The sequence below is a fragment of the Colletotrichum destructivum genome, chromosome 2 (assembly GCF_034447905.1).
Source record: "Colletotrichum destructivum chromosome 2, complete sequence".
Taxonomy (NCBI): domain Eukaryota; kingdom Fungi; phylum Ascomycota; class Sordariomycetes; order Glomerellales; family Glomerellaceae; genus Colletotrichum; species Colletotrichum destructivum.
In genome coordinates, this window is record NC_085897.1 from 5,692,590 (window position 1) to 5,718,118 (window position 25,529).

General features: G+C 54.8%; 9 protein-coding genes across 9 annotated transcripts; 5 read left to right on the top strand and 4 right to left on the bottom strand.

Moving 5' to 3' along the window:
• Positions 1 to 551: 551 nt before the first annotated feature.
• Positions 552 to 2,862, top strand: CDEST_03942 (uncharacterized protein; the record flags this gene model as incomplete). Its single annotated transcript, XM_062920101.1, has 4 exons — positions 552 to 1,273; positions 1,343 to 1,389; positions 1,460 to 1,930; positions 2,030 to 2,862. 4 exons carry the CDS (start codon positions 552 to 554, stop codon positions 2,860 to 2,862), a joined length of 2,073 nt encoding a protein of 690 aa, XP_062776152.1.
• A 496-nt stretch (positions 2,863 to 3,358) lies between these two features.
• On the bottom strand, positions 3,359 to 4,936 carry CDEST_03943 (uncharacterized protein). Its single transcript, XM_062920102.1, has 2 exons — positions 4,289 to 4,936; positions 3,359 to 4,214 (listed from the first exon to the last, which is right to left on the bottom strand). Exons 1-2 carry the CDS (start codon positions 4,379 to 4,381, stop codon positions 3,432 to 3,434), a joined length of 876 nt encoding a protein of 291 aa, XP_062776153.1. The 5' UTR covers positions 4,382 to 4,936; the 3' UTR covers positions 3,359 to 3,431.
• Positions 4,937 to 6,415: 1,479 nt separating this feature from the next.
• Positions 6,416 to 8,411, top strand: CDEST_03944 (Putative non-hem dioxygenase domain, isopenicillin N synthase-like superfamily). Its single transcript, XM_062920103.1, has 7 exons — positions 6,416 to 6,793; positions 6,864 to 6,959; positions 7,017 to 7,133; positions 7,190 to 7,494; positions 7,557 to 7,630; positions 7,694 to 7,869; positions 7,953 to 8,411. Exons 1-7 carry the CDS (start codon positions 6,733 to 6,735, stop codon positions 8,300 to 8,302), a joined length of 1,179 nt encoding a protein of 392 aa, XP_062776154.1. The 5' UTR covers positions 6,416 to 6,732; the 3' UTR covers positions 8,303 to 8,411.
• A 365-nt stretch (positions 8,412 to 8,776) lies between these two features.
• Positions 8,777 to 11,527, bottom strand: CDEST_03945 (uncharacterized protein). Its single transcript, XM_062920104.1, has 6 exons — positions 11,380 to 11,527; positions 10,857 to 11,323; positions 10,575 to 10,788; positions 9,502 to 10,513; positions 9,375 to 9,442; positions 8,777 to 9,306 (listed from the first exon to the last, which is right to left on the bottom strand). Exons 1-6 carry the CDS (start codon positions 11,461 to 11,463, stop codon positions 8,821 to 8,823), a joined length of 2,331 nt encoding a protein of 776 aa, XP_062776155.1. The 5' UTR covers positions 11,464 to 11,527; the 3' UTR covers positions 8,777 to 8,820.
• A 345-nt stretch (positions 11,528 to 11,872) lies between these two features.
• On the bottom strand, positions 11,873 to 12,986 carry CDEST_03946 (Putative glutathione S-transferase, Thioredoxin-like superfamily, glutathione transferase family). Its single transcript, XM_062920105.1, has 4 exons — positions 12,825 to 12,986; positions 12,605 to 12,765; positions 12,255 to 12,553; positions 11,873 to 12,176 (listed from the first exon to the last, which is right to left on the bottom strand). The coding sequence occupies exons 1-4, from the start codon at positions 12,899 to 12,901 to the stop codon at positions 12,042 to 12,044; spliced, it is 672 nt and encodes a 223-aa protein (XP_062776156.1). The 5' UTR covers positions 12,902 to 12,986; the 3' UTR covers positions 11,873 to 12,041.
• Positions 12,987 to 13,470: 484 nt separating this feature from the next.
• Positions 13,471 to 14,549, top strand: CDEST_03947 (Putative 6-phosphogluconate dehydrogenase, NADP-binding, 6-phosphogluconate dehydrogenase, domain 2; the record flags this gene model as incomplete). The annotated part of the gene is made up of 2 exons (XM_062920106.1): positions 13,471 to 13,683; positions 13,746 to 14,549. 2 exons carry the CDS (start codon positions 13,471 to 13,473, stop codon positions 14,547 to 14,549), a joined length of 1,017 nt encoding a protein of 338 aa, XP_062776157.1.
• A 524-nt stretch (positions 14,550 to 15,073) lies between these two features.
• Positions 15,074 to 16,189, bottom strand: CDEST_03948 (Putative non-hem dioxygenase domain, isopenicillin N synthase-like superfamily; the record flags this gene model as incomplete). Its single annotated transcript, XM_062920107.1, has 1 exon — positions 15,074 to 16,189. One exon carries the CDS (start codon positions 16,187 to 16,189, stop codon positions 15,074 to 15,076), a length of 1,116 nt encoding a protein of 371 aa, XP_062776158.1.
• A 1,086-nt stretch (positions 16,190 to 17,275) lies between these two features.
• Positions 17,276 to 19,221, top strand: CDEST_03949 (Putative major facilitator superfamily, MFS transporter superfamily). Its single transcript, XM_062920108.1, has 6 exons — positions 17,276 to 17,423; positions 17,478 to 17,522; positions 17,585 to 17,739; positions 17,828 to 18,050; positions 18,118 to 18,862; positions 18,920 to 19,221. Exons 1-6 carry the CDS (start codon positions 17,298 to 17,300, stop codon positions 19,105 to 19,107), a joined length of 1,482 nt encoding a protein of 493 aa, XP_062776159.1. The 5' UTR covers positions 17,276 to 17,297; the 3' UTR covers positions 19,108 to 19,221.
• A 1,549-nt stretch (positions 19,222 to 20,770) lies between these two features.
• Positions 20,771 to 22,996, top strand: CDEST_03950 (Putative WW domain, heterokaryon incompatibility; the record flags this gene model as incomplete). The annotated part of the gene is made up of 1 exon (XM_062920109.1): positions 20,771 to 22,996. The coding sequence occupies one exon, from the start codon at positions 20,771 to 20,773 to the stop codon at positions 22,994 to 22,996; it is 2,226 nt and encodes a 741-aa protein (XP_062776160.1).
• Between the last annotated feature and the right edge of the window lie 2,533 nt (positions 22,997 to 25,529).

The following is a 25,529-nucleotide window of genomic DNA, read 5'->3' on the forward strand; positions in this document are numbered from 1 at the left end:
GACAGCGCGAGGGCCTGGCTGAATTAAGGGAAATGCTGCTCGGTTGCTTGGTCCTTTCCCCCTTGCCAAGGCGGTTTCGCCATGGAGCGTGGAAGGATGCACCATGTTTGATCAGCTCCTTGACTGTATTTGAGTCTCGAATAGATTAACAAGTGACACTCAGGTCAAGGGCCCCTCCGTCGCTTTTTCCATCGCAAGCAACAAAGTTGCCAAGGGTCCACGACTCGCGGTTACCCTCGCTGTTAGATGACTGACTCGCTGCCCTGGGGGGTGGTTCGTGACCGGGAACTGTCGAGTGAAATGAATCCCTTCCCTGAGCAAGAATCGAGGCGGTTGATCCTGTTTCTCTTGCAAGATTTCAAGATGCCGGCACTTCCGCACGCTCTCCAACGCCGACCAAACATTCCTTCACGCGCGTTCCGTGTGTGCCGTTCTTTCGACAGCGCTCACACGTATGTACTGCGTCTGCCTTCCATGCACTTACACCGAAGCCCATTCCTCGACGGCCCCGAACGAACGGCGAGATATCTGAGGAGGAACGCACGACGACGATGGCGTCTATAGAGCCGCGAGGCCAACCGATCGACCTCCACGATTTGAGCGAGCACATACGCGCCTCGAGAGGCGGTTCCCAGCGGCCGTGGCCTCGGCGCCAAGACAGCAAAACCAAAGACGAGTGGCACGTTATCGAGGTCGGCAGCGATACCTCCAAGGAATGGGCAAGAAGCCCAAAAGTCGAAGAAGCGTGCTCGGGATACCCGTCGCCTTTGGGGACCGCCACGCCCTTGTCGTATAGCACGAATTTCCTCCATCCCGCCACGCCCGATGGCCAGGAGTCGACCTTCACCCCGAGGGGGGACGAGTTCAACGACACCGCCTCCCTCACGGCGATGTCGAACAGAGACGGGAGAAAAAAGTCCAGCAACAGATTCGTGTGGTGGACCTTTGGCCTGTGGTTGCTCGGGGTGCTGATGATGACGTTGACGACCGTGTACTCGACCGGCTCGGCCAAGGCCTTGATGAGGATGAACTTCTTCGTCATGTCGTCCAAGAACTCCATCTTGATCCTGCGCGTGCTGACGGAACTCTGCGCCGTTACCCTGGCTGCCCTCGTTGTGGTCGTTGTCGAGGACTTGCAATGGGCACTGGCATCTCGCCCTGGCGGCGTGAGTCTGTTGACCTTTGTTGGGCTCGATAGCGGCACAGGCGTCTGGGGACTCTTGCGCCTCCTGGCGACGGCCGAGTGGAAGCAGAAGTACTCGAGTCTGTTCCGGTAGGTTTGACCCTGTCGAGAGACAACAATGTGCCTAGACCCAGACTCACATGATCTAACATTGCCTAGTCTTCTGGTCATCTGTTCAATCCCTCTGCCGGGCATTATCCTAATGGGTAAGCTTGATCTTTTTTTGCTGCGTCAGGACCTCCTTATCTTGCTCACATGGGTTTTTTTTCCCCCCAGGTGCTCTCTCCATCGACATGGTCACCTTTCCTGAAAAGACGTATAACGTGTCTGCTGGAATTGGCCGTTTTAACGCCTCGTACGTCTACCAGATCCGCCAGTCCACAGCAACAGCATTGTTGGTGCAAATGGGCAGCCCTGCCTGGTCTGACAGGGAGTCCTTCTCCGTGGACCCTCTGGGCGAGGGTCTAGGGCAGTGTATTGGCGCGAACGGCAAGGGGGTGCCGTGTGACGAGTCTCACATACTCACAGGCGGCGTGTTTGCCGTCGCGCCGCAAACCGATGATTTGAAGCAATACCCAAGCGCGGGAGCATATGTCGTTCCCAAAACGCGCATCGTCCAGCTAGAGTACGGCAAAGTGCAGGACCTCGACGGCCTCCGCTCGACCGGCAAATGTTTCCTTCTCGGCGCCGCCCACGCCGCCTCGTACTGGTGTGCCGATGTCAGCGAGGGAAACGGATTTCTGTTTGGTAAGGATAGAGAGAAGCACATCTCGGCGCAGTCCAAACCAGCATGCCCTCCCTTACTTTCAGCGCTAACATGACGCTTTTTTTTCTTTTTCTTGTTAGGCTCGGCATATTGCCCAATCTCGCTGCAAGTGAAGAGCGCCTGTCTTAACAACACAGACTGGACCAACCGCCTGGAGATTTCCTCCTCGCTCTTTGTGTACTCGCGTCACGCGACCGTCACATACGATCGGAGGAACTTTTCCATCCTGGCAGTGTCCGACATGTCTCCGGCGCTCCAAGAGATCATCACCCTCGAGGAGTACATGCTGTCGCTGTCGGCGGTCGTCCCAGGCTTCAACACGAGCGCGGCGGCGACCAAGGGGGACAACTCGGCCCTCGCCATCTACGCCGTCACGGCGCTGCCGATCAACGAGAGCGAGGTGGCGAAGAAGCAGTCGCTCAAGGCCATCCGGAAGGCCATGTCGGTGCCGTTCCACTACTTCCATGCCAACTACTTTTCCAGCGGGCCCTCGATCTGGGAGCTCAAGGGGCCCCGTCAGGGGCTGTCGGAGGACATGTACACGACCATGTCTATATCGATCCTCAGCCACCAAGTCGTGGCGGGCAAGGTCAGCAGGGCGCTCTTCGTAGTCGTGAGCGGGCTGATCCTGCTTCTCTCGGCGGCCATCATCATAGCCACGTCGAGGGTCTGTGTGAAGAGGCCAGAGAGGTGCGGCTACCCAACGCTGGACTTTGCCGCCGTGTGTGCGATGAAAGGAGGGATGCAACCTGCACCACCACCATCAGGATGGGCGGATAGACGAGAGGCGGCGGATGACAGCCCGCCGGACCACGTGAACAGGCTACACAGGAGTCTGACAGAGTTGGGCAAGAAGCCTAAGTCTTTCGAGGTTGCGAAGAATATCCAGAACGATAGAGTAATCATTGGATAGATGAGACTTTTTACGGTATCAAGATAGGTAATGAATAATGTGTTTTATGAGAAGGTTTTTTGGCCAATAACCAACGCTATGGCGATCGATCAATCTTCAAAATCACAGCTGATGCCAGTCAGTCAGTAATGGGGGCAACAGCGCGCGCTTGCTTTGTAAGGGGGTGGGAATGCTGTTCTGTTTAGAAACGACGGAGAACCCCATGCTGCTTAGGCGACGCGACGTTTGATCACAAAAGAGGATGAGCCTATGCTGAGCTATATCGACATGCAAAGCAACGTATCGAATTGTGTTAATACTTCTGTCAATACCCGAGACTTGACTCAAGCAACGAAGACGACGTCTCCTCCTTACGAACATGACAAAACTTTGAGGTTCCGATCAAGTATCTTCCACCGACCTGACAACGTGATGTGCAAATCATAACTTTCACAATCCTGGCCGTGGCCAACCCATACTCCTGAACACCGCCCTATGTTACATACGAGTCTTTTTTTTTTTTTTTTTTTCAATGAGAAGCCTTCAGAACCTTGGACAATGAGTGACTTCCGTGCCTGGAGCACAGTCCCTCAGGCATACGCGTCGAGAGGCGCGTCCTTGTTGCCCATGCGGCGCGTCATGCCGCGGAGGGGTCCGGCGTCGGCGCTGACGAGAGTGTTGACCCAGACCTTGTCGCCCGTCTCCTCGCTGTTGCACTCGAGGCTGGCGGCGCCGAGCAAGGTGGGCTTCATGTTGCCGTAGATGGTCTCGTAGTGCTGCGGGGCGGTGACGAAGGTCTCGTGGAAGATGCCGATGTGCTTCTGCTTCTGGTTGAAGCCGTTGTACCAGTCCCAGCCCTTGCGGTGCAGGGCGTCGTGGGCGAACTTGTGGAGGCCGGCGGTGTCGCGGAAGTAGTAGATGTTGAGCACGGTGTTGTTGCGAGCGCTGTCGGCGCCGAGCCAGTTGGACATGTGGTAGAGGCCGTATTCGGTGGCGCGCTTCTGGAGGTCGTCGTTCATCTGCTGGAAGTAGGCGCCAATCTCGCGGCCGCCGGGCGAGAGAAGGCCAAGGGGGTGGTTGAAGCGGACGCCGAGGTGGAAGACGATGAGCGACTTGGAGGCGGCGATGCCCGGGATGATTCCGGTGGCAGGGTCGGGGATCTGGGCGGTGGTTCGGCCCGGCACAACACCCTCGGCATACTGGTTCATCTTGCTGGCGCGCGACTCGAGGACGGTCGAAACGATGGAGCTGAGGGCGAGGACGGAGGCAGGGACAACGGCGTACTTGGAAGGCAGTATAACGAAGAGGCCGCACTGGAACAGGGCGCCGATGACGAAGAGGGTCGTGAGCTTGAAAGAATCCTTGAAGAGAAGCTGGAGCGCGATGTGTGAGTGAGATGAGTGTGAGTGGAATGACTGGAGATTGCCAGCTATAGTCAGAGACTCACAGGGGATGGGTTGTACAGAGGCATCCACAAAGGGACGGCAGTCGGCTTGAAGATGCCATTGAAACGACCGGTCTTGATCTTTTCGGAATCCATCTTTGTACTAAGCTGTCGGCTCGTGAGCGTAGGCGGTGAAAGAAAAGAACAGCTGAGGGGAGGATCTTGGAGCGCAAGTACGAAACTTTGAAAAGCGAAGCAGAGTAGAGTAAGACTGATGAATTCAAGCAAGACGAGAAAAATAGGTGGAAGACGACGGCTTGGATGTGGCCTTTTATTTGTCTTGTTGTGAAGGAGGCTGTGAGTGATTCAGTATAGCATAGGTTAGGTAGGTAGTGGTGACTAGGTAATCGCCCTTTCTTCAAGTTGACCCGATCCACTAGCTAGTTTGTCTCAAAGGAGGAGGATGGAGGCCATCAAGTCACTCGCTCGCTCTTGCCAGGTGAGTTGATTGTCTTTGATTCAGAGGGGAGTGAGGAAAAAGGTACCGGGTCCAAGTCCGAATGATTGGATGAGGAGGGCTGAATGCGTGGGTTTCGCTGGTTGCAGGAGCAAAAGCGGAAGCGAAGACGCGCCGCCATACGCGACAAGCGGAGTAAAGACGGGACAGTTGCGCCGGTCGGACGGTTCGAATCTATGGAGGGGCGGGAAGTGGCCAAGGGTAAAGGCAGAGAGTAAGAAGAGACACAGAGCTGAGCCAAAGTCCAGAGCCAAAACTGTGCCGAGAAGGGAAAGGTGAGTCGAAGGAACCGGTATTAGCTCACGGTGCATTACCCCCCCTACGGTCCACAGGCCACAGCAGCTAATGCTAATGCGGCATCGCTTTGGATGACGAATGCCTCTCTTTTGTCGGACTCGCTTAGACGGGCCAACTCGCCATCCCAACGGCCGCTAACGGAGACGTTGTCTACGCCACATGCGTCAGGGCGGAACAAGAAGTCGTCGTGAATTGAGCCACGGTCTGCGCGTCTCGTCTGCGGCTCTCTCGCACTCGTTCAAGGCGGCATACCCGATTTGAAATCGTCGGAACGTATCTAGGTACTGAAGGATTAGCGTGTCCCCCCCCCTGTAGAACATTGAACGCTATACCTACCTTACCTTAGGTACCTTAGCTTCACTGAAACCGATAGCCGGGCAGCGTCCCACTCGGTACCGTCCGAGCAACCGTCTAAGCAATTGGCCCGCTTCGGCCCCACCCGGCGCCGGCCCTGCCATATCCTGCCATATCCTGCCCGGTCGCGAATGTCCGCTGTGATTGATCATGGCGACTTTTGAGTTGCGCCTTGGGGAATCGAAAACGGGGTGAAATGGCTATAACCTAGAACCATGGGGTTTTATCTATCTTCTACAAATATAGTGCAGTCTTTCAATTCGCGGGGGTGCTCGCCAACTTGGTGCTTTCCTGGTGATCAGCAACATTGGGTGGAAGGGAAGACAATGCGCACGCAGGCAACCAGCTTGACTGACTCTGCACTGTTGACACGATCATTAGGAAGTGGCACAAGGGCACCCACGATCCAAGTAAAGGTCATAGATGCTGGGGCTTCCCTTGCGCCATGTCCGCCCGGAAAATGTGTCCTCGTGATCAGTGAAAGTCCATCTATGGAGTTGAAGTTGCTGTATCGTCATGAAAGTCGCACTGAGTCAAGTAGATTCAGTATCAAGATCATCTTTTGTAAGTCGCAAGATGACTGGCCTTTTACGTTTTGACTCTTCACTCCATCTGATACCACGGGGCCTCCTTCGTTGCCGCCAAACTTGCGCTTCTGGCTGCCACAACATCCAATTGACTCCTTTCCGTGACAAGTAAAACACAGGTAGGACAAGTGCATGCCTGTCGCTTTGCAGCATGGAGTCGCGGAAAGCATCGTCCTTTCCGGCCCAGCTCGATCCCTGTGTGGAGCTCCTCTTCCCCGCGCCTTGAGATAAAGGGAGCCCCACGTCCACGTCCACACACCCGCGTCCGCATCCCGTCCACTCCTCACGACGCCACACGCAACGCGGAGGGGCGGGCGGAGCTACTGCAGGTGATCTACAATCTCCAGATCAGCTCCTCGTTCCTTAGCCTTTGCTTCTCCCCTTTACCCGATAGTCCAGATCCCTAGCACCTCGCCGGTAAACCCGCCACAAGCTCCACCACTCCCGTCTGAGCAACGAGGACGAAGTGGTGTTTGTGGACGTCCCGCGGAGCATCACACTCCTACGTCCGCCAATCTTACTCGGGCAGCATCCTTCTCTCGTATGATTCCGTCTACTCTACACGTATTGAATGAAACTTGTACGGAAGAGTCTCAGTCATATAACAGCCGTGACTTCATCGACTGAGTCAAGTTCGATCATCACTCAATAAGCACGCCATTCAGCATTCACAGTCTACCAAGACCGAATTCGATCTTCTTCATTTACAGCTTTGTGCTTCTAGCCCGCCCTTGGATCACAACTTGCCCAAAATGGTCGCCGACATCAACCTGCTCCCGCCTTACACTCCGCCTCCGCCAACCCAGGAGGACTGTAAGTCGCCACACCCACGACGTTCTCGTCAAGGCATAAACGCAGCTTGAGTTGACTTGATTGATTCTAGTGGACTACGTTGATCTCGTCAACATTGACCTCTCAAAGTTCGACGATCCCGAAGGCCGGAAACAACTCGCCAAGGACCTCTTCGAGGCTGCCACGGGTGAGTCTACAAGGGCATCGATTGGCTTGTACGGCACATACTAAGAGGCTCTGCTAGGTTACGGATTCCTTACCTTGACCAACCATGGCATCTCGGACGAGACGTACGAGCGCCAGATGCGCATCGCCAACGCTGCCATGACTCTGAAGCCCGACGAAAAGGCTCCCTACGAAGGTTAGTCGACTTGTTTCCGCGCGCTGGGCAGACACCATTGCTAACCCGGGAGACAGTAACCCCGGAAGAGGACGCCCGCGGTCTTTATGCTGGGTACAAACCCGCCGGACCCCTTGGACACAAGGGCGGCTTCCCCAAGGCCCTGGACCATTACAACATGCTGGTCCACGACCCCAAGAGCCGGCCCCACCCCGAAATCATACGTCCCTTCATGGAGGAAACACATGAAGTCATGAGCTACATCCGTACCAACATCCTCGTCAAGCTGCTGAAGCTTGTCGCCATGATTCTCGAGGTGCCACCGGAGTCCGTTCTGTCCACACACGCCCCCGGCGGCTCCAAGACGGAGTATCTCAGATATGTTGGTGCCCTACCGTCCCCCCAAAAAAAGTTAACTTCCTGTTGCTGACTCGGCCCCCTTAGATGATGTGCGAGCCCCGGTCAAAGGAGGAGAGCGAGAAGTATCGTGACATCTTCCTCGCCGGCCACACTGACTGGTGAGTCGGACTCCACTCCGAATGTCTTTCTTGAATCTGTCTCTTAACTCAACTCAATCACAGGGGCACCTGGACCTTCCTCTTCTCCCAACCTATTGCAGCCCTCCAAGTCCTGTGCCATCACACCGGCCGGTACAGACACGTCAAGCATCAGCCGCACGGCATTGTTGTCAACTTTGGCGAGGCGCTCGAGCGTCTCACCGGCGGTCTTTTCAAGGCAACCATTCACAGAGTGATCCGTAAGCAAAACGATCCCACGTCCCACGGACCGTACTTCTCAGAAGAACCCCCCGGACAGCTGACAACGGAGCCGCCGCCACAGAGCCGCCTGAAGACCAGCGTCACCTCCGCCGCATCGGCGTCATCTACTTCTCCCGCCCCGCCGACGATCGCGAGCTCGTCCCCATCGAGAACTCTCCCCTCCTCCAGCGCATGGGCACCGACAAGCCCATCGACGAGCGCATCTTCTGCATGGCCGACTACCTGGACGCGAGGAAGCACGGGTGGAAGCGCTACGACTTCGACATCGACCGACCCCGCGAGGAAGGCAAGCACCAGGACCCCTTTGACGGCGAGTACACCGACCCAGACGGCCACAAGAGCCTGGGCAAGTTCGACAACGTGCCGCGTCTTCAGTACAGCCTTCCCACTGTCAAGACTGGTACTGCATGAGGGTATCAGTAGAAGTTGTAGAATTCGCCGGTGGCGAGGGTATTGTTCTAGATATTCGGGATTGGCGCATTGGATTTCAAGAAATGTTCTGTTTTGCACTTTTGTTCGGTCATCTATCGATTGAAATTCGTCTCTGACTACCATTGAATGGAACTCACTTGAACTTTGACATCTTTTTTGTTCTCTTGCGGTAAAGCCCCTTTGGGTTCTTGAGTGGCTTTGTTGGTCCTCTGGGCGAGTGGTCCTCGCCTTCAATTCGACTATTACCGAGCTAAGGGCCAGATAATCGAAGCTTCTGTCATCCCACGAGGCATCAGCTGCATCGATTATCGAAATCAAGTTGATGAAGTTGTGTCAGATGGCGTCTGATTGCTTAATTCGAGTGCAACGGACAAGCTTCTACACCAAATTGAGAGTCCAAATTACCAACTTGAATAATCATGAAATATCATCATTCGTAACCTGTACAAGCCTTAACCGATCGGATCCACCTATCAAACATGTCCCTGTTCTCCCATTCACTCGCTCATCGGTACAGCATAGGCCTCTCTTGCCTTGGATAAGCTCTCTTCCATCACCGTCGCCACCCATTTCCCAACGGGCCAAGTCGTCCGCTTGTTGAAGTTGGCAACGATCCATTCCAAAAACCGCACCTCGCTTCGCGCAAGATCCACCGGTCCGCCGTCTAGCATCGCCAACGCGGCCGCCGCGTTTTCCACGTCGTCGTCACCAACGCTATCAACACACGCCATGATGGCGTCCAGGACGAAGCGGCTTGGGTTCGAGCGGCCGTTGGTGTTGATCGCCATCCCGATTCCCATGCCTCCTGGCCCATGGAGAGCGTCGCTGCTACGTTGAGCGGCAGGCATTGTCAACCGCACGAGACGCCAGCCCACGAGACAGATTTTGAAGCCAAGAAGGGTGATGAAAGGGTTCTCGAGGGATGGTGGGGCTGTTGACTTTGATGGGTTCAGCAGGTCGAGGGCCATTTCAAGATCATTGAGCTGGAACTGTCAGTGAATGATGGGGGAGTGGGGGGGGGGGGGATGTTGTGATGTTAAGAGATTCGTACAATTCGGAAAACATCTCGATCTTCGTATATGTCCCTTTTATCCTTGGACCGTGGTGTGGCGAGGTGACCTGCAGCTTGAAGCCGTCAACTTCAGTACCTTGCAACTGGGTGAAAGCGTCATACTTACTTGCGATGGCCAAAGGCAGATTTGACTCAACGACTCCACTCACCAGCAAGGAATCCGGATGCGATAGGGTGATGGAAGTGTAGTACCACAATATCCAGAACGTGTGCCACAACGGAGTCTGGTCCGAGCTATCTGGTAGCAAGGTGTCCATGCGGCCAAAGTCAAAGAAGCTGAACACCGGCTTCTGGTTCCGTGGCACCAACTCGGCGATTCCCTTCAAGGCTTGCGATATTTGCGCGTGCTGCTTGTCCGTCAGGATGGAAAGGGCCCGCCGTTGTGCTTTGGGCCGCTCGAGGAGACAGCTGGCGTGCGTGAGCTCGCGAGCCATCATTTGCAGCTGCGTGACGAGGATGACGGCGGCAAACGGGGAGGCCCAGAGAAGCCTGAGTTTCCTGGGCTGATTCTTCCCGCCGCCGGCATCCTTGTCGTCGCCTCGGCCAGAGTGCAAGAGGGTTTGTGAAGCCTCGTAAAAGAATCCTTGGGAGGGGGGTGTCTCGTGAGCATAGGCGTTGTCGTCGGGCTCGTCGAAGGACTTGAACCGCTGCCGCCGCCGCTCATACCAGTCTCTGTCGGAGCGAGCCAGCCAGATGTCCTCACAGCAGGGGAGGTCGTATTTGATTTCGAGTGAGGACAACATCGGTCGGAGGTTGCAGAGAATCGCGAGCTGTGAATCGAGGAGGTACAGCATATAGACGCACCGCTTCCTTGATTCCTTCTTGATGAAGCTTTGCCACTGATCGTTCAACGCATCTGCACTGACGGGTTCCTGCATGTCATCTTCGTCGCACTCCTCGCCGTAACCGCTATCCTCGCCGGCCGAATTCGTAGAAAGGGAGTCGAGAGAGCTGTCCTGCGACATTTGCAGAAGCCTTATTGCGTCAATCAGATCCCGGTGGATTCGCTGCGCTTTGAGGAAACTAGAATCATTGCCGCCGTAAATGCCGAGAAACTCAAGCAGGAGAAACGTCTGCAGGACCCAGGTTTCTTGGTATCGCGAACGGTTTTGCTCCACCTTGATTGATCTGTTAGCTATATACGATTGGTATTTGTATTATGACTGGGAGAGTACTGACGTATTGTTGGAGTGATGATAAAGTTGATTCGAAGACGGCTTTCCGAGTAGATTCATCGAACGTTGATTCGCAGTAGAGACTCCCAATGGCGGTGATGACGTTCAATAGAGGCACCTGGGTCGACACGATGTGAAAGGATCCCTCGTGTAAGATAGGAAAGTTACGGTGGAAACAATCGAAAAAGGCCTCGACACAACGGATCTCACTCGAAATTCTGCAGAATTTGAGGTCAGTACTCGGATTTGCCAAACGGTTGTTTCTCAGTCCAGTGAGCCAACTCACGCCGACTGTGTGGTATTATAACTCTGGTTGACCTGCGGCATCGGGTCCATCATCTCACTTTGTGGTGGTGGTGGTGGTGGCGGCGGCGGGGGATGTGTCAATAAAACATCCATCCATGCTGCCGTGCTTGGCGAATCGCCCACGGTCACGGTCACGTTCGGCGTCGTAGACGTTTGAGGAGGGGGAGGAGCTGTTTTGGGTGGTGACCCCAAGGAAACGTGACAGTTTTCGACATGTCGCTTTCTCAAGTCGCTGTTCCCACGGTCAGTATCTGTAGTTTCGAGGGCATACTCAGTCGAGCGTCTTGCTTTCGTTGACGGACCTTCGAGCGAAGCGCGCACTGCACTGGTTGCAGGGAAAGCAGGGAGCATTTCTGCCTCTATGATCTGCCACGATTCAGCACCCGAAACATCAAAGACCACACATTGTTCAATCTCACGGGTGTTCACGTGTCGCTTGAGGTTTTCCTACATGGCATTGTCATATTAGTTGGGCCTGATGTTGGAGTGGACTGCATGCCTACCTGGCGCGTGAACCCTTTCTTGCAAGTGGCGCACTTGAAGGGGCGAGGGAGGCTTTCATCCATCACGACGGAAGACATGGACATTTTGAGTTGCTTGCTGAAGATTATAGAACACGGGCGTCATCAAGGTTCTCGCAGGATCTTGGGGAGGAGAAGAGGCGGACCAAGAAGCTTCGTGGTGCCCGGATAGGTAGAGACCACCCCCCCCCCCCCCCCCCCCCCCCCGTTCCCTGGAGAGAGGAGGGACGCACCTCGGGTGTGATGTGGATAAGCGGATAAGATATGATTTACTACATCAAGCTTAGCTTGTCCACCCACATGATACTTCCACCGGTGGACAATCGCATTAGCTAAGCAGTGTCCGGCTCCTCATTTCCGAATTAGCCAATCAGAGCATCTCAGTTGGCGGTCTCGGATAAGGGATCGGCCCCACCCTTTGCCGGCAGCGGAGAACTCCCCGCACCAAGCTCCGTGTCCCCCCTCCTTCTCCCCCTTATCAACCTATCTCTCGTCTGTCTCCTCTCGTATCTGCCCGCCCCTCCTCTGATATCGCACTGAGTGCCGGGATCTTGACTCTTTATACTTTGTCAAGTATTGGTCTTTGTTTACAGTATCATCATTCTGGCCGATTCGCTGTTACGTGTTTGGTGATTATTCCACTCTCAGACCGGCTTTCCTCCCACCACGTCCAACACGTAAGGTTCGCCGTCAATCTTCTTCCAAATGTCATCGCTCTTGATTCGCCAGTACCAGTCGTGGATGGCCGGGTGCTTCTCCGTCCATTCCTTGGCAAAGACCTACAGGTGTCACCGAGTTAGCAAACGAAGTCGACGTGACCGATGTCGGGAACGCGTGCAAGGATGCTTGTCACTCACAAATTGGTATCCTCTCGCAATCGCCGCAATCACGAACAAGTCCGCTATCGTGAGCTCGTCGCCAACGAGAAACTTCTTGCCTGTCAACGCCTTCTCCACCACGCTGACCATGCCTTCGCTGTTCTTCTCTGCCGCCGCGAGAATCTCGGGTGATGAGGGGCCCTTGCCGATGACTGGGTTGATCCATGCCATGATGGGGGGTAGTAGCTCGCTGTTGGCGAAAGATGCCCACTTCAGTATAGTTGCCTCGTCTTCGAGGGTCGTGCCGAGAAGCTTGGTATTAGGGTCCTGCTTTGCGACTGACGCACTGTTAGCGCATTGTTCAATGCCTAGGAACAGGTAAACCCCACGGTAAATCGAAACTGGGATGCATTCGTAAAGCGTGAAGCCGTTGGGTCGCTCAAGCGCGGGAACCTTGCCGGGAGGAAATTTCGAGAGGTAGTCTTCCCCCACGCCGCCCTTGCTGGCGTCGACCTTGATCGGCCATGCTTCGACGAACTCGATATCAAGCCTATCGTTCATTTCGTCAACATTTGCTCCGCAAAACCCAGTCCAGATGGACAGGCTCACTTGTTGTACTCGGCGATGTAGAGACACTGTGTCGCGCGAGGCGCCTTGGGGTAGTAGTAAAGCTTTCCGAAGCTCATTTTGGCGGTAAAACAGAAAGGTGGGTGCGCGTTGGTTTACAGAGAATGGATGGATGAATGTTTTGGGTATTGAAACGACGGGAGTAATGGGACAACTGCCCAAGTTACCTCGACGCTGATTTAATAAAGCCTAGCATTTACAAGACGGCTAGATCACCGACCCAGTATCCATTGTTTATCACACCCGGCACTGATAACACCACTCTCAACTCCACGAAGCTTATGTCTCTTGCATCTTCCTCAACGTGGAGCTCAAAAGGCGACCCTTTCTCCACGTGGAGCACACTTTGGGGTAGCCGGTCGCACCCACACACACAACAGCCCTTGAGATCTGCAGGGACGGGTACCACAGAGAAATAGTTGCCGGGCCCTTCGGAGTCGACATCCGGCGCTTCGGAGTTCGGATGCCGCTATCGGCAACCTGAGAAATGGTTATCAACTGGTGACGTCTCGTTGTCTGTAGACACAAACGTGTTCGCGCCGATTACTCGAGAGTCAAGCCGATATTGATAGCGTGTCCGCATTTTACCTACTCGCCTTCTCTCAAACCATCCTTTCAGACGCACACGATGGCAGCAAAACAGGTGGGCTGGATTGGCCTTGGGTCCATGGGTATCGGCATGTCCCGGAATCTCCAAAAGTTCATCTCTTCGTCTGGAGCGCCGAGTTTAATCTACACGAACAGAACACTGTCGCGTGGCGATTCATTGAAGGAACTGGGCGCGATTCCAGCGGAGACAGTGGGCGAGGTAGCAAGGAAGTCCGACGTGATTTTCTCTTGTGTAAGTCGACATGTAACCACTGGGAAGCCAAAGACCGACATACATCTGACGCATGTATGTAGGTGAGCAACGACGCCGTTCTCCAAGATACAGCGAACGAAATTATCAAATCCGGAGACATCACGAACAAAATCTATGTCGACTGTTCTACCGTCCACCCCGACACCTCGGCTGCCATATCGAAACAAATCACTGAGGCTGGTGGACAGTTTGTTGCTGGTGAGTGCCAATCACGCAAATCATTTTCTGATCTGGCCGGCGAAGAAACTAAACTCCACCAAGCTCCCGTATTCGGCGCTGCGCCGATGGCCGCGGCCGGCAAGCTCATCTTCGTTACCGCCGGTCCCGAATCCGCAACGTCGGCGATCTCCTTATACCTCACCGGCGTCATGGGCCGCTCTGTTATCCCGATGGGTACCGACGTAACCAAATCGAGTCTGCTCAAGATTGCTGGCAACATTGTTGTCGTCTCCTTCATGGAGGTCCTTTCGGAGGCTCATGTATTCGCTGAGAAGACCGGGCTCGGATCACCAGTGTTGGAGAATATGGTATCAGACATGTTTGGCCCCGTCCTAGAAAGCTATAGCAAGCGTATCACGAGCGGCTCATACGCTCCGCCGCCCGATGGTAAGGCCGGCTTCGATGTTGCGCTGGCAATGAAGGACTTGAGGCATGCACTCACCTGTGCCAAGGACGCGGGTACAAGGTTGGAAACGTGCGAGGCGGCGTTGAGGCATATGGAGAAGGCAAGGGAATTCGAGACCGAGCGACCACTAGATAGCAGCTCCATGTACGGAGCAGTGCGTCTGGAGTCTGGACTGGACTTCTACTCGGACGCCTGCAAGGAGAGGGATGCTAAGAAGTAGTAGATAAACCTACCTGGCCCAAGACGACAGACAATGTAAATAAGAAATACTTGCTGCCTGCCTCCCACCCATCTGTATATCCAACAAATACCTTTTTCGATATGTCTTCCTCGTCACGAAAATTGAGTTACCACTTCCTTGTGTCATTCTAGGAAGCAATCAACATCAACTTGGCTAAAACAATATACTGAAAACCTCGCCACGAGCAAAAGAAATGCGCCGAGGGGGAATCGAACCCCCGGCTCCCCGACGCTGCTTGATGGCAACGGAGAATTTTACCACTAAACCATCGGCGCGGTTACGACTTAGCATCTGCTGCAGTGGAATGATGATCATGCGTGAGTGGGTTCTCATTTATCACGTACTTGTTGATGTTGGTGGAGAACTTAGGAACATAAGAAGTTTTCAGTCAGCTTCCAATGATCCTGAACTAGGAGATTGTGAACAAATTGCAACTAGAAAAAAGTTGTCAGGTAATTGAGTTGGTGCCAATACTGGAGTCATCTCCTTTATCCTTTCTCAAGCTACGTGTCTTCGCGACCTATTTGTGACAGCCCTGAGCCATCAGAGGACTCGCTATCATCCCTCACAATCGTGACCTTCGTGAATTCCAGCCTCTTGTATCCATGGTTTCTTGCATGCAAGTACTGTGACATTGTATATACGTTCTGGTTCGGTGGCTGAGCACGACCAGATTTTCGAAGAACAGGGCTATCGATAGCCTCAAGCTTTAAGCCATCAGGAGGCCTGGCAAAGTAGATGATGCCGACCCGTTTTGCTCTCTCTTGATCTGGCGGGGGTTTGACAGCTCTATGCACCGCCGCTCGAAAGATTCCACCGGTTAGAAGCTCCAAGGCCTCGCCGACATTAACGACGAGGGCCCCGGGCAAATATTGGACCCATTTCCACTGCCCTGACGGCAGTAGGATTTGTAACGCCGAAACAGGCTGGGAAAACTGGAACGTGAATGAACCCCAGTCCGTATGGCCTCCCAGCCAAAGATCTCGGGGTTGTCCCGTTCCCTCGGCAGGGCGTGGATTGTACAGCAGGTAGCGCAAATACTCGGAGCAAAGCTCACCTTCCAAACTGGAGGTGTGTGTTGATAGTAACTTCTCCTTTGGTACTTCCAGAATCATGGACACAAGAGTCAAAAGCTTCGGTATCAAGTGATGGCGGAAATAGTTGATGAGTTCGTTTGTCTGGGAAAGATGTGGAACCAGAATGCTTGGATGTTTACGGCTGTCGAGATTGTTTGCCACAATGTTGTAGTGGTCTAAAGTCTTGTGGAAGCCTTGCTTGTTCTTTTGACTACCCGATGCCTTAAAGCCGGTGTAACGGCTCCTTGCTTCATCTTCCGGTGTTGTCTCGTATGCCAGCTTTTCTTCAGGTGGAATCGTCAACAATGCGTGGGCAAGGTCAACCTGTGAATCATACAGGTCCTCGGGGATGCCATGGCCAGAGATGGTAAAGAGGCCGTGGCGACTTGCTCCGTCCAACAGCTTCGCAGCTAACCGAGGACGGGCGGATTCGCTTCCAAACTGAGAAAAATCTAGGTTCTCGAGATGAACAAAGTTAAGGTTCTTATTTGTTGGTGGGCAATGGGCGAATTTTGGAAGAGCGTGATCTGGGCGAGAAGACATGGTGGATAACTTGCGACGTTAATGACCGTGTTGTCGTCTATAAATCACAATCAACAGTCGGGTATCCTCAGCGCGATATAAGACTATGGTCTGGACAACGGATTGAAGCTATCTTGCTGCTGCCGCCCGCGCCAGGTCCGTCCGCCGAGAACTGACACATAGCCCATTCGACTCTGTCCACACTTCACGCCCAAGTCTTGGCCGTAGCCATGGCGTCCAACCCGACAATCCATGGCTCCTATCTCATGGTGGTGCTGATGCAGTTCGGCCCTCGGACGTGGACGGTGTGTGATGTCTCACAACAGGGAGACGTTGCTCCACACGGAGAAGAGGCCCAACAGAGGAAAGCAAATGGTCATCGTCGCATTGGCAACATCCCCAATGTCAAGACAGCCCCCGACCCCCAACTCAGCAGGGGCTGCGGCGAGATTCCCGGTCGTCGTATGCCGTACCCCGCAAATGCTGTGGATCGCATCAGAGGTGGAGTTGGACAGCATAATCAAGGCATCGAGGGGATTCAGAGATACGGCGTGGTGTTGACACATGGAGCTCCACCATTTAGCTTCGTCAGATCCTTGCGTCCCCGTCGCTTATGGCCCTCCTTATCTCCCAACCCAACATGCTATACGAGTATCAGTAGGCCAATTCTGCAGCCGTGACCCCTCCCCCCCTGTGTGGACGTGTGGTGGAGTGTGGCCATTGCTCAACTCACACGGGTCGTTGATTGTCCGGTGATGCCTATCTCTGGTACACTGCAACATCACATCCACGCTGGGCGTGAAGGCAAATGTCTCTCCTCTCGACGTCAACGAGGTCAATCCGGCTCTATACAGCCGAAGCGCTCTTGCGAGGAGCATGGAGGCGTGGACAAACTGAGTATAATACGCGATCACGCCACTGCCCTCTTCATCCGCTCAATTTTGACAACCGCAGCAGTCCGTTCCCCTCTCCATCTGCTCCGCCCGTTTGTCAATTCGTTGTCCTGGATTGCTCCGACTTTGTTCCCAGCTCCACCTCCATAAAGCCGGTGCTCTACCAACAGACGACCAAGTGTACGGTTGACTAATCCAAGTGTGTCACGAACTGGTCAAAGTCTCGTCTTGACGACATGGCGGGCTCAACCGTAGCCACCGGCGTCCATGAGGAGTCGGTTCCCAAGGAGAGTTGGCTGGACAAGTGGCGCTGGTACGAGCGAAACACTTCAAAGGAGGAGAAGACTCTGTTGCGGAAGCTTGTAAGGCTGGTCAAGAAAAGTCTCATGGATGTTAGCGACTAATGCCTCCGGCAGGACTTCATGATCCTGACCTTTGGCTGCCTCACTTTCTTCACAAAGGTAAGTTACTGAACTGATGGCCCTTGAGATCATGGTTTGTCTGACAAAGTATCCCGTTTTAGTTTCTCGACCTTCAGGCTTTCCAGAATGCATACGTCAGCGGAATGAAGGAGGATATCGGCATGGTGGGAAATGACCTGCAGTATACCACTGGAGTTTTTCAAGCTGGATACTGTGCTGCCATGATTCCGTCCAACATTATCCTCACTCGTGTCCGGTAAGTGTCTCGTTGCAGCGTTTCCGAACAACGACAGAAAGTGAGTGAGAGAGAGAGAGAGAGAGAGAACTGACAATTTTCTTCACAGGCCCAACGTCTTGATCCCCATCTTCGAGGTCCTTTGGGGCATCCTGACACTCTTAACCGCGTACGCCAAAGATGTCAAGCATATCTACATCATCCGGTTCTTTAGCGGTGTCTTCGAGTGTGTCGCATACCCTGGTGTCATCTACTGCATCGGATGTTGGTACAAGCGCACCGAGATCTCTCGCCGACTGAGCTTATTCTATGTTGCTGGCCCCCTGGGAACGGTAAGACCCAAGTTTCAACCACACTGGACTCGCCACCAAAGGAGTAGCAACGCTAACTGATATTCAGATGTTTGCAGGCTACTTCCAGACAGCCTGTTACACGAACCTCAATGGAGTCAACGGCTTGGCCGGTTGGCGTTGGCTCTTTATAGTGTGCGGCTGCATTACACTTCCCGTCGCTTTCCTCGGCGTCGTCGTGTTCCCTGCCCGTCCCGATTCCAAGAACCCTTCGTGGCTTCTGACAGCGGACCAAATCGCCCTGGCACGCCGCCGGGTCTCGGAAGGAGGCTCTGAGGCCCCCAAGGTCAAGTTCGACCGCAGGGCGATCACCGACGTCTTCAAGGGCTGGCATTGGTACGCCTTCGTCGGCCTGTACTTCGTCTTCAACCAGGCGATGATCACCAACGGCCAACCTTTCAACCTCTACCTCAAGGCGCACAACGACCGCTACTCCATCAGCCAGATCAACAACCTGCCTACCGGACAGTCTGCCATCTCCATCGTCGCGGCTCTGGTGGGTTGCTACTGGGCCGATGCCAGTGGCAAGCGCTGGCTGCCCTCCATCTGGATCTGCGGCTTTATGACCGTTGGGTCGATCTGCATGGCAGCCTGGAACATCCCCGAGGGACTCAAGTTTTTCGCCTTCTATGTTGCTGGACTTGGCGGCGCACTGAACCCGTTGTTCATGTCTTGGGCCTCTGAAGTCACGTTCAAATCTGCCGAAGAACGTGCCGTCGTCGTCGCTTCCATGAATGCCGTTGGTCAAGCTCTCCTGGCAGGTCTCAATATTGTTACGTTCCCTACACCTCAAGGTGAGAAGAGTGTCCCCACAGATATACATAGCGATTTTCTTACTGACAACTCCCAAGCGCCGAGATTCAAGTTTGGATGGTACTGGGTCATGGTCAACAACATCCTGCAGTGTGCCCTGGTTCTTGGCATCATGGTGCTCCACAACCGTGAGAAAAAGTCCATGGAGGTCCTCGAGGGCGAGGCGGAGGACGTGGAACAGATTAAAGTCAACAACGCAACCAAGGGCGATGATGAATCGGCCTAGTTCACTTGTTGAAGTATGTGTCCATGGGTGTATGGTTGAAGGGGCTGCTCGTCATATTTCCTTCTCGGTCTCTCTTTGTGTCTTTTGAATAGCTACTCGGAAGCGCGGCGTCCTGGAGTCTGTCAGTTGGGGGGCTTCATGATACCCACACCGAGAACAGCTGCCGGTTGGGAGCTGTGGTTGCAATGTGATTTAATTTGAATTTCCTACTCGAATTGTTGGCGCCAAGTTGTCTTGTCAATGGTGTGCAGTATTAATCGCCGCATCCCCAGCAACATTTTACTTACCATTTCGTTTTATGCTGTAGATTACTACGTAGAGCAGCGACCGAGTCTTGCTAACACAACGGCTTTCGATGTTGCGGCAAAATGCATTTGAATGAACTTCAGTCACCGTCGTCTGCCTAAGCGCATGTTCAACGCTCGATACAAACCCATTAATCCAAGTTAGCAGAGTGATCTCTCATGATCCTACTTACCTGATACCTGATTCGTAAGATGACACGTTTTTTTCAGCCTTCAAGTAGGAACACCGAGCAGACTAACTAGATACTAGGTCTATGTCTTAATTACTCTTATTCCTATAATCACGGTTTTGAGTAAGTAAAAGATGGCACAAACACAACACCCCCCCCCCGCCCCCCTTCCCTACTATGCATGGCAAATTTTTGGATATCTGAGGGACCCGGGAAAAGGATTTTCTGGTGATGACAGGAATCCCCAAGACTGAGGATGTTCGGAGCATACGCGCCGCTGGCTTGCATCGCAATCAGGCTGTGGCGGAGCGAAGGGCAGAGTGTACATCTACATGTATGAATATGTCTGCGTTCGATTTAGTGCGAGAAGACATTTCTGTCCCGTCTATGTACTGATGTCGTTTATGTTTCTGTAAATGTGCTCGGAAGGACGTTGACGTGGATGATTCTGCCTGGTTGGGTGGACCTGAAGATGATTTTGAACAGAAGGACCAACAGTCAGGGCATTCATATCCTTCTTGATAACCTTACCATCATCATCACACGCTACTCTTGACTCCAACCTCCAATACCAACGGTGGTGAACAAGACCCGAGGGTACGGATGGCATCTGCTGGGGTAACATGGTGGCCTGGACGTGGACAAGAGCCAGAGTGCACAAAGCGTACGGCTGTTTTACTCTGCAACATAACTCGAGCGGATGATTGGGTGCTGCTACATGCCGCTCCTCGTGATTGCATGCTAAGCGCTAACCGAGCTCCAGTAGCTGTGAGAGGATGCGTGATGGATGCACACAGTGAGGGCCTCGAACGCTGGCTATGCCGCCTCTTCCTTTCCTTGTGGTCACCTTGTCCCTAATCAGGCTGTCTTTATGCAGGCTGTGAAGGATTACCGCTTGCTTGCCACATGTGGCGATCATCAAAGTGTAACAACCCGCCCTCCCCCTCAATAGGCTCTTGTCATTTTCCTCGATGATTTGACTCTCCAAGTGACATGTAGGCTTCAGTCTAATCCTTCTCAGATCATAAGGAGACACATGAACCGCATTAATTGAGCTTCGTTGCGTTGGCAATCTTTCAACCTGTTGCATGTTGCCCAGTTCCTCGTCAAGAGTAACGGACATTATTTTGCTTTGCTTGATTTAACAATAAATATCAGTGGTCACGGTCTCTAAGAATCCTCACCATCATGACGAAGAGCCCAGCCGACAAACCAAGATACCATTACCGGGACCTGGATTTGACCTCGAAAGAGATCCGCGTGGTTGAGCTGCTGCCCGGCGCCTTCGACGAGGCGATCCGTATCAAGTTCCATCACGTCGCCCTGTCGCCACGCCGACCGTCCGCCATCCGACTGCCCCCGACCCGGAAGGAAATCCAGAAGACGCTGCCGTCCGACTGGATAGTTCGCGTTTGCCTCGACGGGCGCTTCATTTTTGAACGTCAGAGACATTACGGCCCGGAGGAGCCCTACGAGACGTCCTGGCTGCACCCCTTGACAGGCGTCGACCCCAACGTCGCCTTCGACGACAACAAGCTCGAGTACGAGGGCTTGTCGTACGTCTGGGCGCCTGCGGGCGGCGAGGAATATGCCTACGTTGTCGAGCCCACGGCGCCGTCGACGGGCGCCGCATCGTCTAGCCTGAACATCCGTCCGAACCTCGCAGCCGCCCTGCGGCATCTCAGATACCGCGATACTCCCCGGAGGCTGTGGATCGACGCGCTGTGCATCAACCAGGCCAACCTCGAAGAGCGCAACCAGCAGGTTCACATGATGTGCGACATCTACCGCCGAGCGAACCACGTCGTAGTATGGCTCGGGCCAGAGGGCGGGTATAGCAAGCTGGCTCTTTCTGCGCTGCGTCATCTCGGCGAGCAGGCTGTGTACACGGAACGAGGGGCGTGGAGGACCAACCCGCCTGGGTGCAGCAACCCCGAGCTCGCCCGAGCCTCGGTGGCCTTGCCCTTTGACGAGCAGACCTGGGATGGCATCACAAACCTCCTTCAGCGGTCCTGGTTCGAGCGTCTCTGGGTCTGGCAAGAGGTCCGTCTTGCGGACGAGCGGTCCTTCATGCTCTGCGGGCCCGACAGCATCTCGCTGTCCGTCTTCCGCCGCGCCATCTTCTGCGCCAGCGACAAGAAGGTCCTCCCCAGCGCCCATGTGAGGGGGCTCATCCTCGATGCCGTCGAGGTGATGCTGCCGTTCTCCCACCAGCCGTTCTTCCGCGAGCTGCAGACGCTCAACTGGAAAGGCTGCGCGGATCCGAGAGACAAGATCTATGGCGCCCTGGGCGCGGCCCCCGCAGCCATCAGGGAGCGTGTCAGGCCGGACTACTCGCTCCCCGTCGAGCAGGTCTACAGCCAGTTCTGCAAGGCCTACCTGGAGGAGCTTAGGAGGTTGGACTTCCTCGACCGCTGCAACGTCGATGCCCGCAAAATTGAGGCGCCCTCGTGGGTGCCGGACTGGTCTGTCCCCGTCGACCGCGCCGTCCGACTGCCATACGCCGACGTCTTCTACGCAGCTGGCGCCTCCGCGGCAGAGATCAGCTTCCGACCGGGCGTAGGAGGCCACGCCGGCGAGCTTATGGAGGCGGCGGGCGTGACCTGCGGCACTGTCTCGTTCGTCGGGCAGAAGTCGACGGCCGATTCCGAAGGCCTCCTTGCCGCGGTGAAGGCGTGGGAGCCGGCGGCGCTCTCGACGGAGCGGTACGCCCCGACAAATGAGAGAGCCATCGACGCCTTTGTCACGCTTCTCGGGCTGGGGTACATGATCGAGCGGTGGCCGCAGTGCAACAGCCTCCTCACGGTACCCGAGGCGGCGGAGCTGTACGGCCGAGAGTTCATCAGCGATCTCGAGGGCGACGCCGTCTCCCACGAGTCCATCAACTTCATCCGCGTCAGGCATCGGTACTTCATCAAGACGGACACGGGGTACATGGGCACCTCCCACGCGCGGCCAGAGGTAGGAGACCAGCTCGTCGTCTTGCTGGGCTGCCCATCGCCGCTGCTCGTGAGGCCGGCGGCACCGGACCCCCCTCACTCTCCGACCGGGGAACGGCCTCGACGGTTCAGGGTTGTTGGGGCCACGTATACCCACGGGCTGATGGACACTGAGGCGCTGCTCGGCCCGCTGCCCGACGGCTGGAGGGCTCGCATGGCGCGTGAGTCCGGCTTCTTCGACTCGATGCACTTCTTCTCGGCCGCGACGGACGAGGTGACCAAGCTGGATCCCAGGCTGGGAGAGGATCCGCCCGAGTGGGAGAGGATGGAGGCCGTGAGGAGCGGCGCCGACCCGTGGAACTTTGCCCGGTACAGGCACAGGGACACGAGGGAGGTGATCAACTCGGACCCGAGACTGACGGCGTCTGAGTTGGAAGCTCGGGGTGTCCAAGTCGAAACGTTCGGTCTTATTTGAGGTTGAGACGGAAAGGTGTCTCTCAAGTCCTTCATTCTTGCGATTCAGGCATTTCGTCGCTCTTATGAACATAACACGTCTCTTATATCATTTCTGCCCAGACAAGTCAATAGTACGAACTACCTCTGTAAGCTGCGTGCCAGGAGCATTGATGCTTTGGTGCAATAGTCCGAAGTAGGTGCATTGCAATTGACAACGGGGACTGTTCTAAAAGTATATATCTTTGGATGAAGAGAGAAAAGAGCATTGTGCACACAGGATCAATTAGCAGAGAGATATCTTGCCTGACTGGCATGGACTATCTGACCATAGCATGTTCCACGTAGCCAGGTCTCAAGAAAGGCGTACTTTTAGCAGCTTGAGGTTCAGTGACGAACCTCACAGCATAAGAAGCTGGTCTTCAGACCTCGATGGTGTACAACTCCGTCTGCCATGCGTGCCGGAGTAGGTATCTCGAATCAAGACTATGAGAGGTGTAACGCAATGAATGCCATGCGTGCTACGGATACCTCGCAGCCACACCTCTGCGCCCACCCCTCCACGACAATGCTGTTCGGCGCGATGATCCGAAAACCCATAATTGCACAATGACTGTGTGGTTGGTGACCCGGTCCATAGGATCTACGGATACAGCATGACAAGATCTAATGTGGGCGTGGATGCGTGTCATTCGGCATAGTGCGCTGCCTGGGATGGGGAGGGGCTGGGATGGCATTCCGAGAATAAAACGAAGAAAGGACAGAGAAAAAAAAAGGGGGGGACGGACGAAAGAGGCATGCAGCCACTGATGCGGCGGGATTGGCGCCATGTGCCTGGTCTGCTGGCGGGGGATTCACGGCCTCCACGGTGGACGGACGCCCTTATCTGGACGAGAGCAGCGAGCAGTGGGATCGGGCATCGAGAGAGAAGACGTGGATGAGGAGGACCTGCATCAGATATCGGGCAAAGCCGGTGGCATCTCTGGAAGGGTGGGATAGGATAGCACATCATGGAAGGGAAAAATGGCTCAGTTGGCCAGCGAAGCCGTTCAGGCTGATGTGATGTGTAGTGTAGCCCCCCATCCAGCGTCGATGTAGTCCGTCGGATGTGCTGCAGGTCGCCTCGGCGGAGGGAAACATGGGACGACCGGCATGGGGCTGGTGTTGTTCGGTCTGGCCCACGGCGTAAGTGATGGTGGGATGAAGAGGGCGTGTCACGATAGGTTGGCGAGAACTGGTTCAAGCGGATCAAGCCCAATATGCTCCAAGGCTCCAATGTTCCAGCTCGGGTGCCCATGGGGTTTTTGGTGGATACGCCGGGCAGAGAGATGAGCCTAGACTCTGTGGGATGACTGAGTGTCGACTGTCTGGACCTGTTACTGCACGTTGTACTACTTGAATGTGCAGCTTGAAGAGACAAGGAAGAGGAGGGGGTGGATGGCGAGTCTGTTCTTGTTGAGGTCTCCTTCCGAAGTCGGCAGAGGTAAACGCCGTTGAAGGTAGAGAAGAGCCGCTGGAGATCCAAGCACCGATGCCGATGACACGAGACGAGGACCTCGCCATGTCTGGTTGATGTGATATGGCTGGAGACGTGGCAGGGTTCGCGGTCACGCCTTGGCCCGAGACATTAACCCCCCCGCCGTTGTTATTGATCGAATGAGGCATGAGTAGCCAGCGGGGATGCAGCAGAAGAAGAAGTTGACCGGCCGAGAACGCATGGCAGACTGCACCCTCGACGCGCGGTGCAGTGCAGAGTGCATGCAGATGAGACGCCACGGTGTCTGCGTCTGGCTGGTTGTAATGTATGGTGCTTTGTACGCATGCATCCGACAGAATGGAGAGTAGACTCAGCCATCCGGGGCATCACACATCGTGCCTTGTCGGGTTGAAGTCACGTCGAACTGGGCTGGTTCTGTGATGGAAGTTGGTCTCGGTCGGGGAAGTCTTTTAAGGAGAGCGGCGGACCGCAACTTGGACTGGGAGAACGAGACCCGAGCTTCTCCAAGATTCCCTCCCTGACACTCTCACCGTTGTTCGACACTAACTTCGTTTGACGCATCCTGAGTCCCTGACGGCGGCAGACTTGTCGAAGACCCTCCTCCCATCCTTCCACCACATACATCAGTCGCCTTCAGCGCAAGCAAATCGAGTCGCATTGCAGCAGGTCGCGAGCGAGAGAGAAAGGAAGAGAAGACAGGGAGAGAGAGAGAGAGAGAGCGCCAGCCACTCGCTCGTTGCTCCGTCCCCGTCGCCCAAGACGTCTTAGTTCCTCACCTCGTCCGTTCACCGTCTTTTCCAACAACGCGGGCGCTTAGCTTAACGATAGCTAGCCCCCAGGACCGGCAGCAGCACGAGTTTCGTTCCGTCTGGGGCCACGAGTTGGAAGCGCATTGATCCCCCCCCGCAAACGTCTTCGAGATTCGATCGAGAGCCTCGCAACCTAAATATCTTGAAAAACGAGGAGGCAGTGGACACGTCGACATTGACATCGACATCGACATCGACTGGGAAGTGCCACCGAGAAGAAGAAGAAGAAGAGGGAAAAGGGAAGAGGG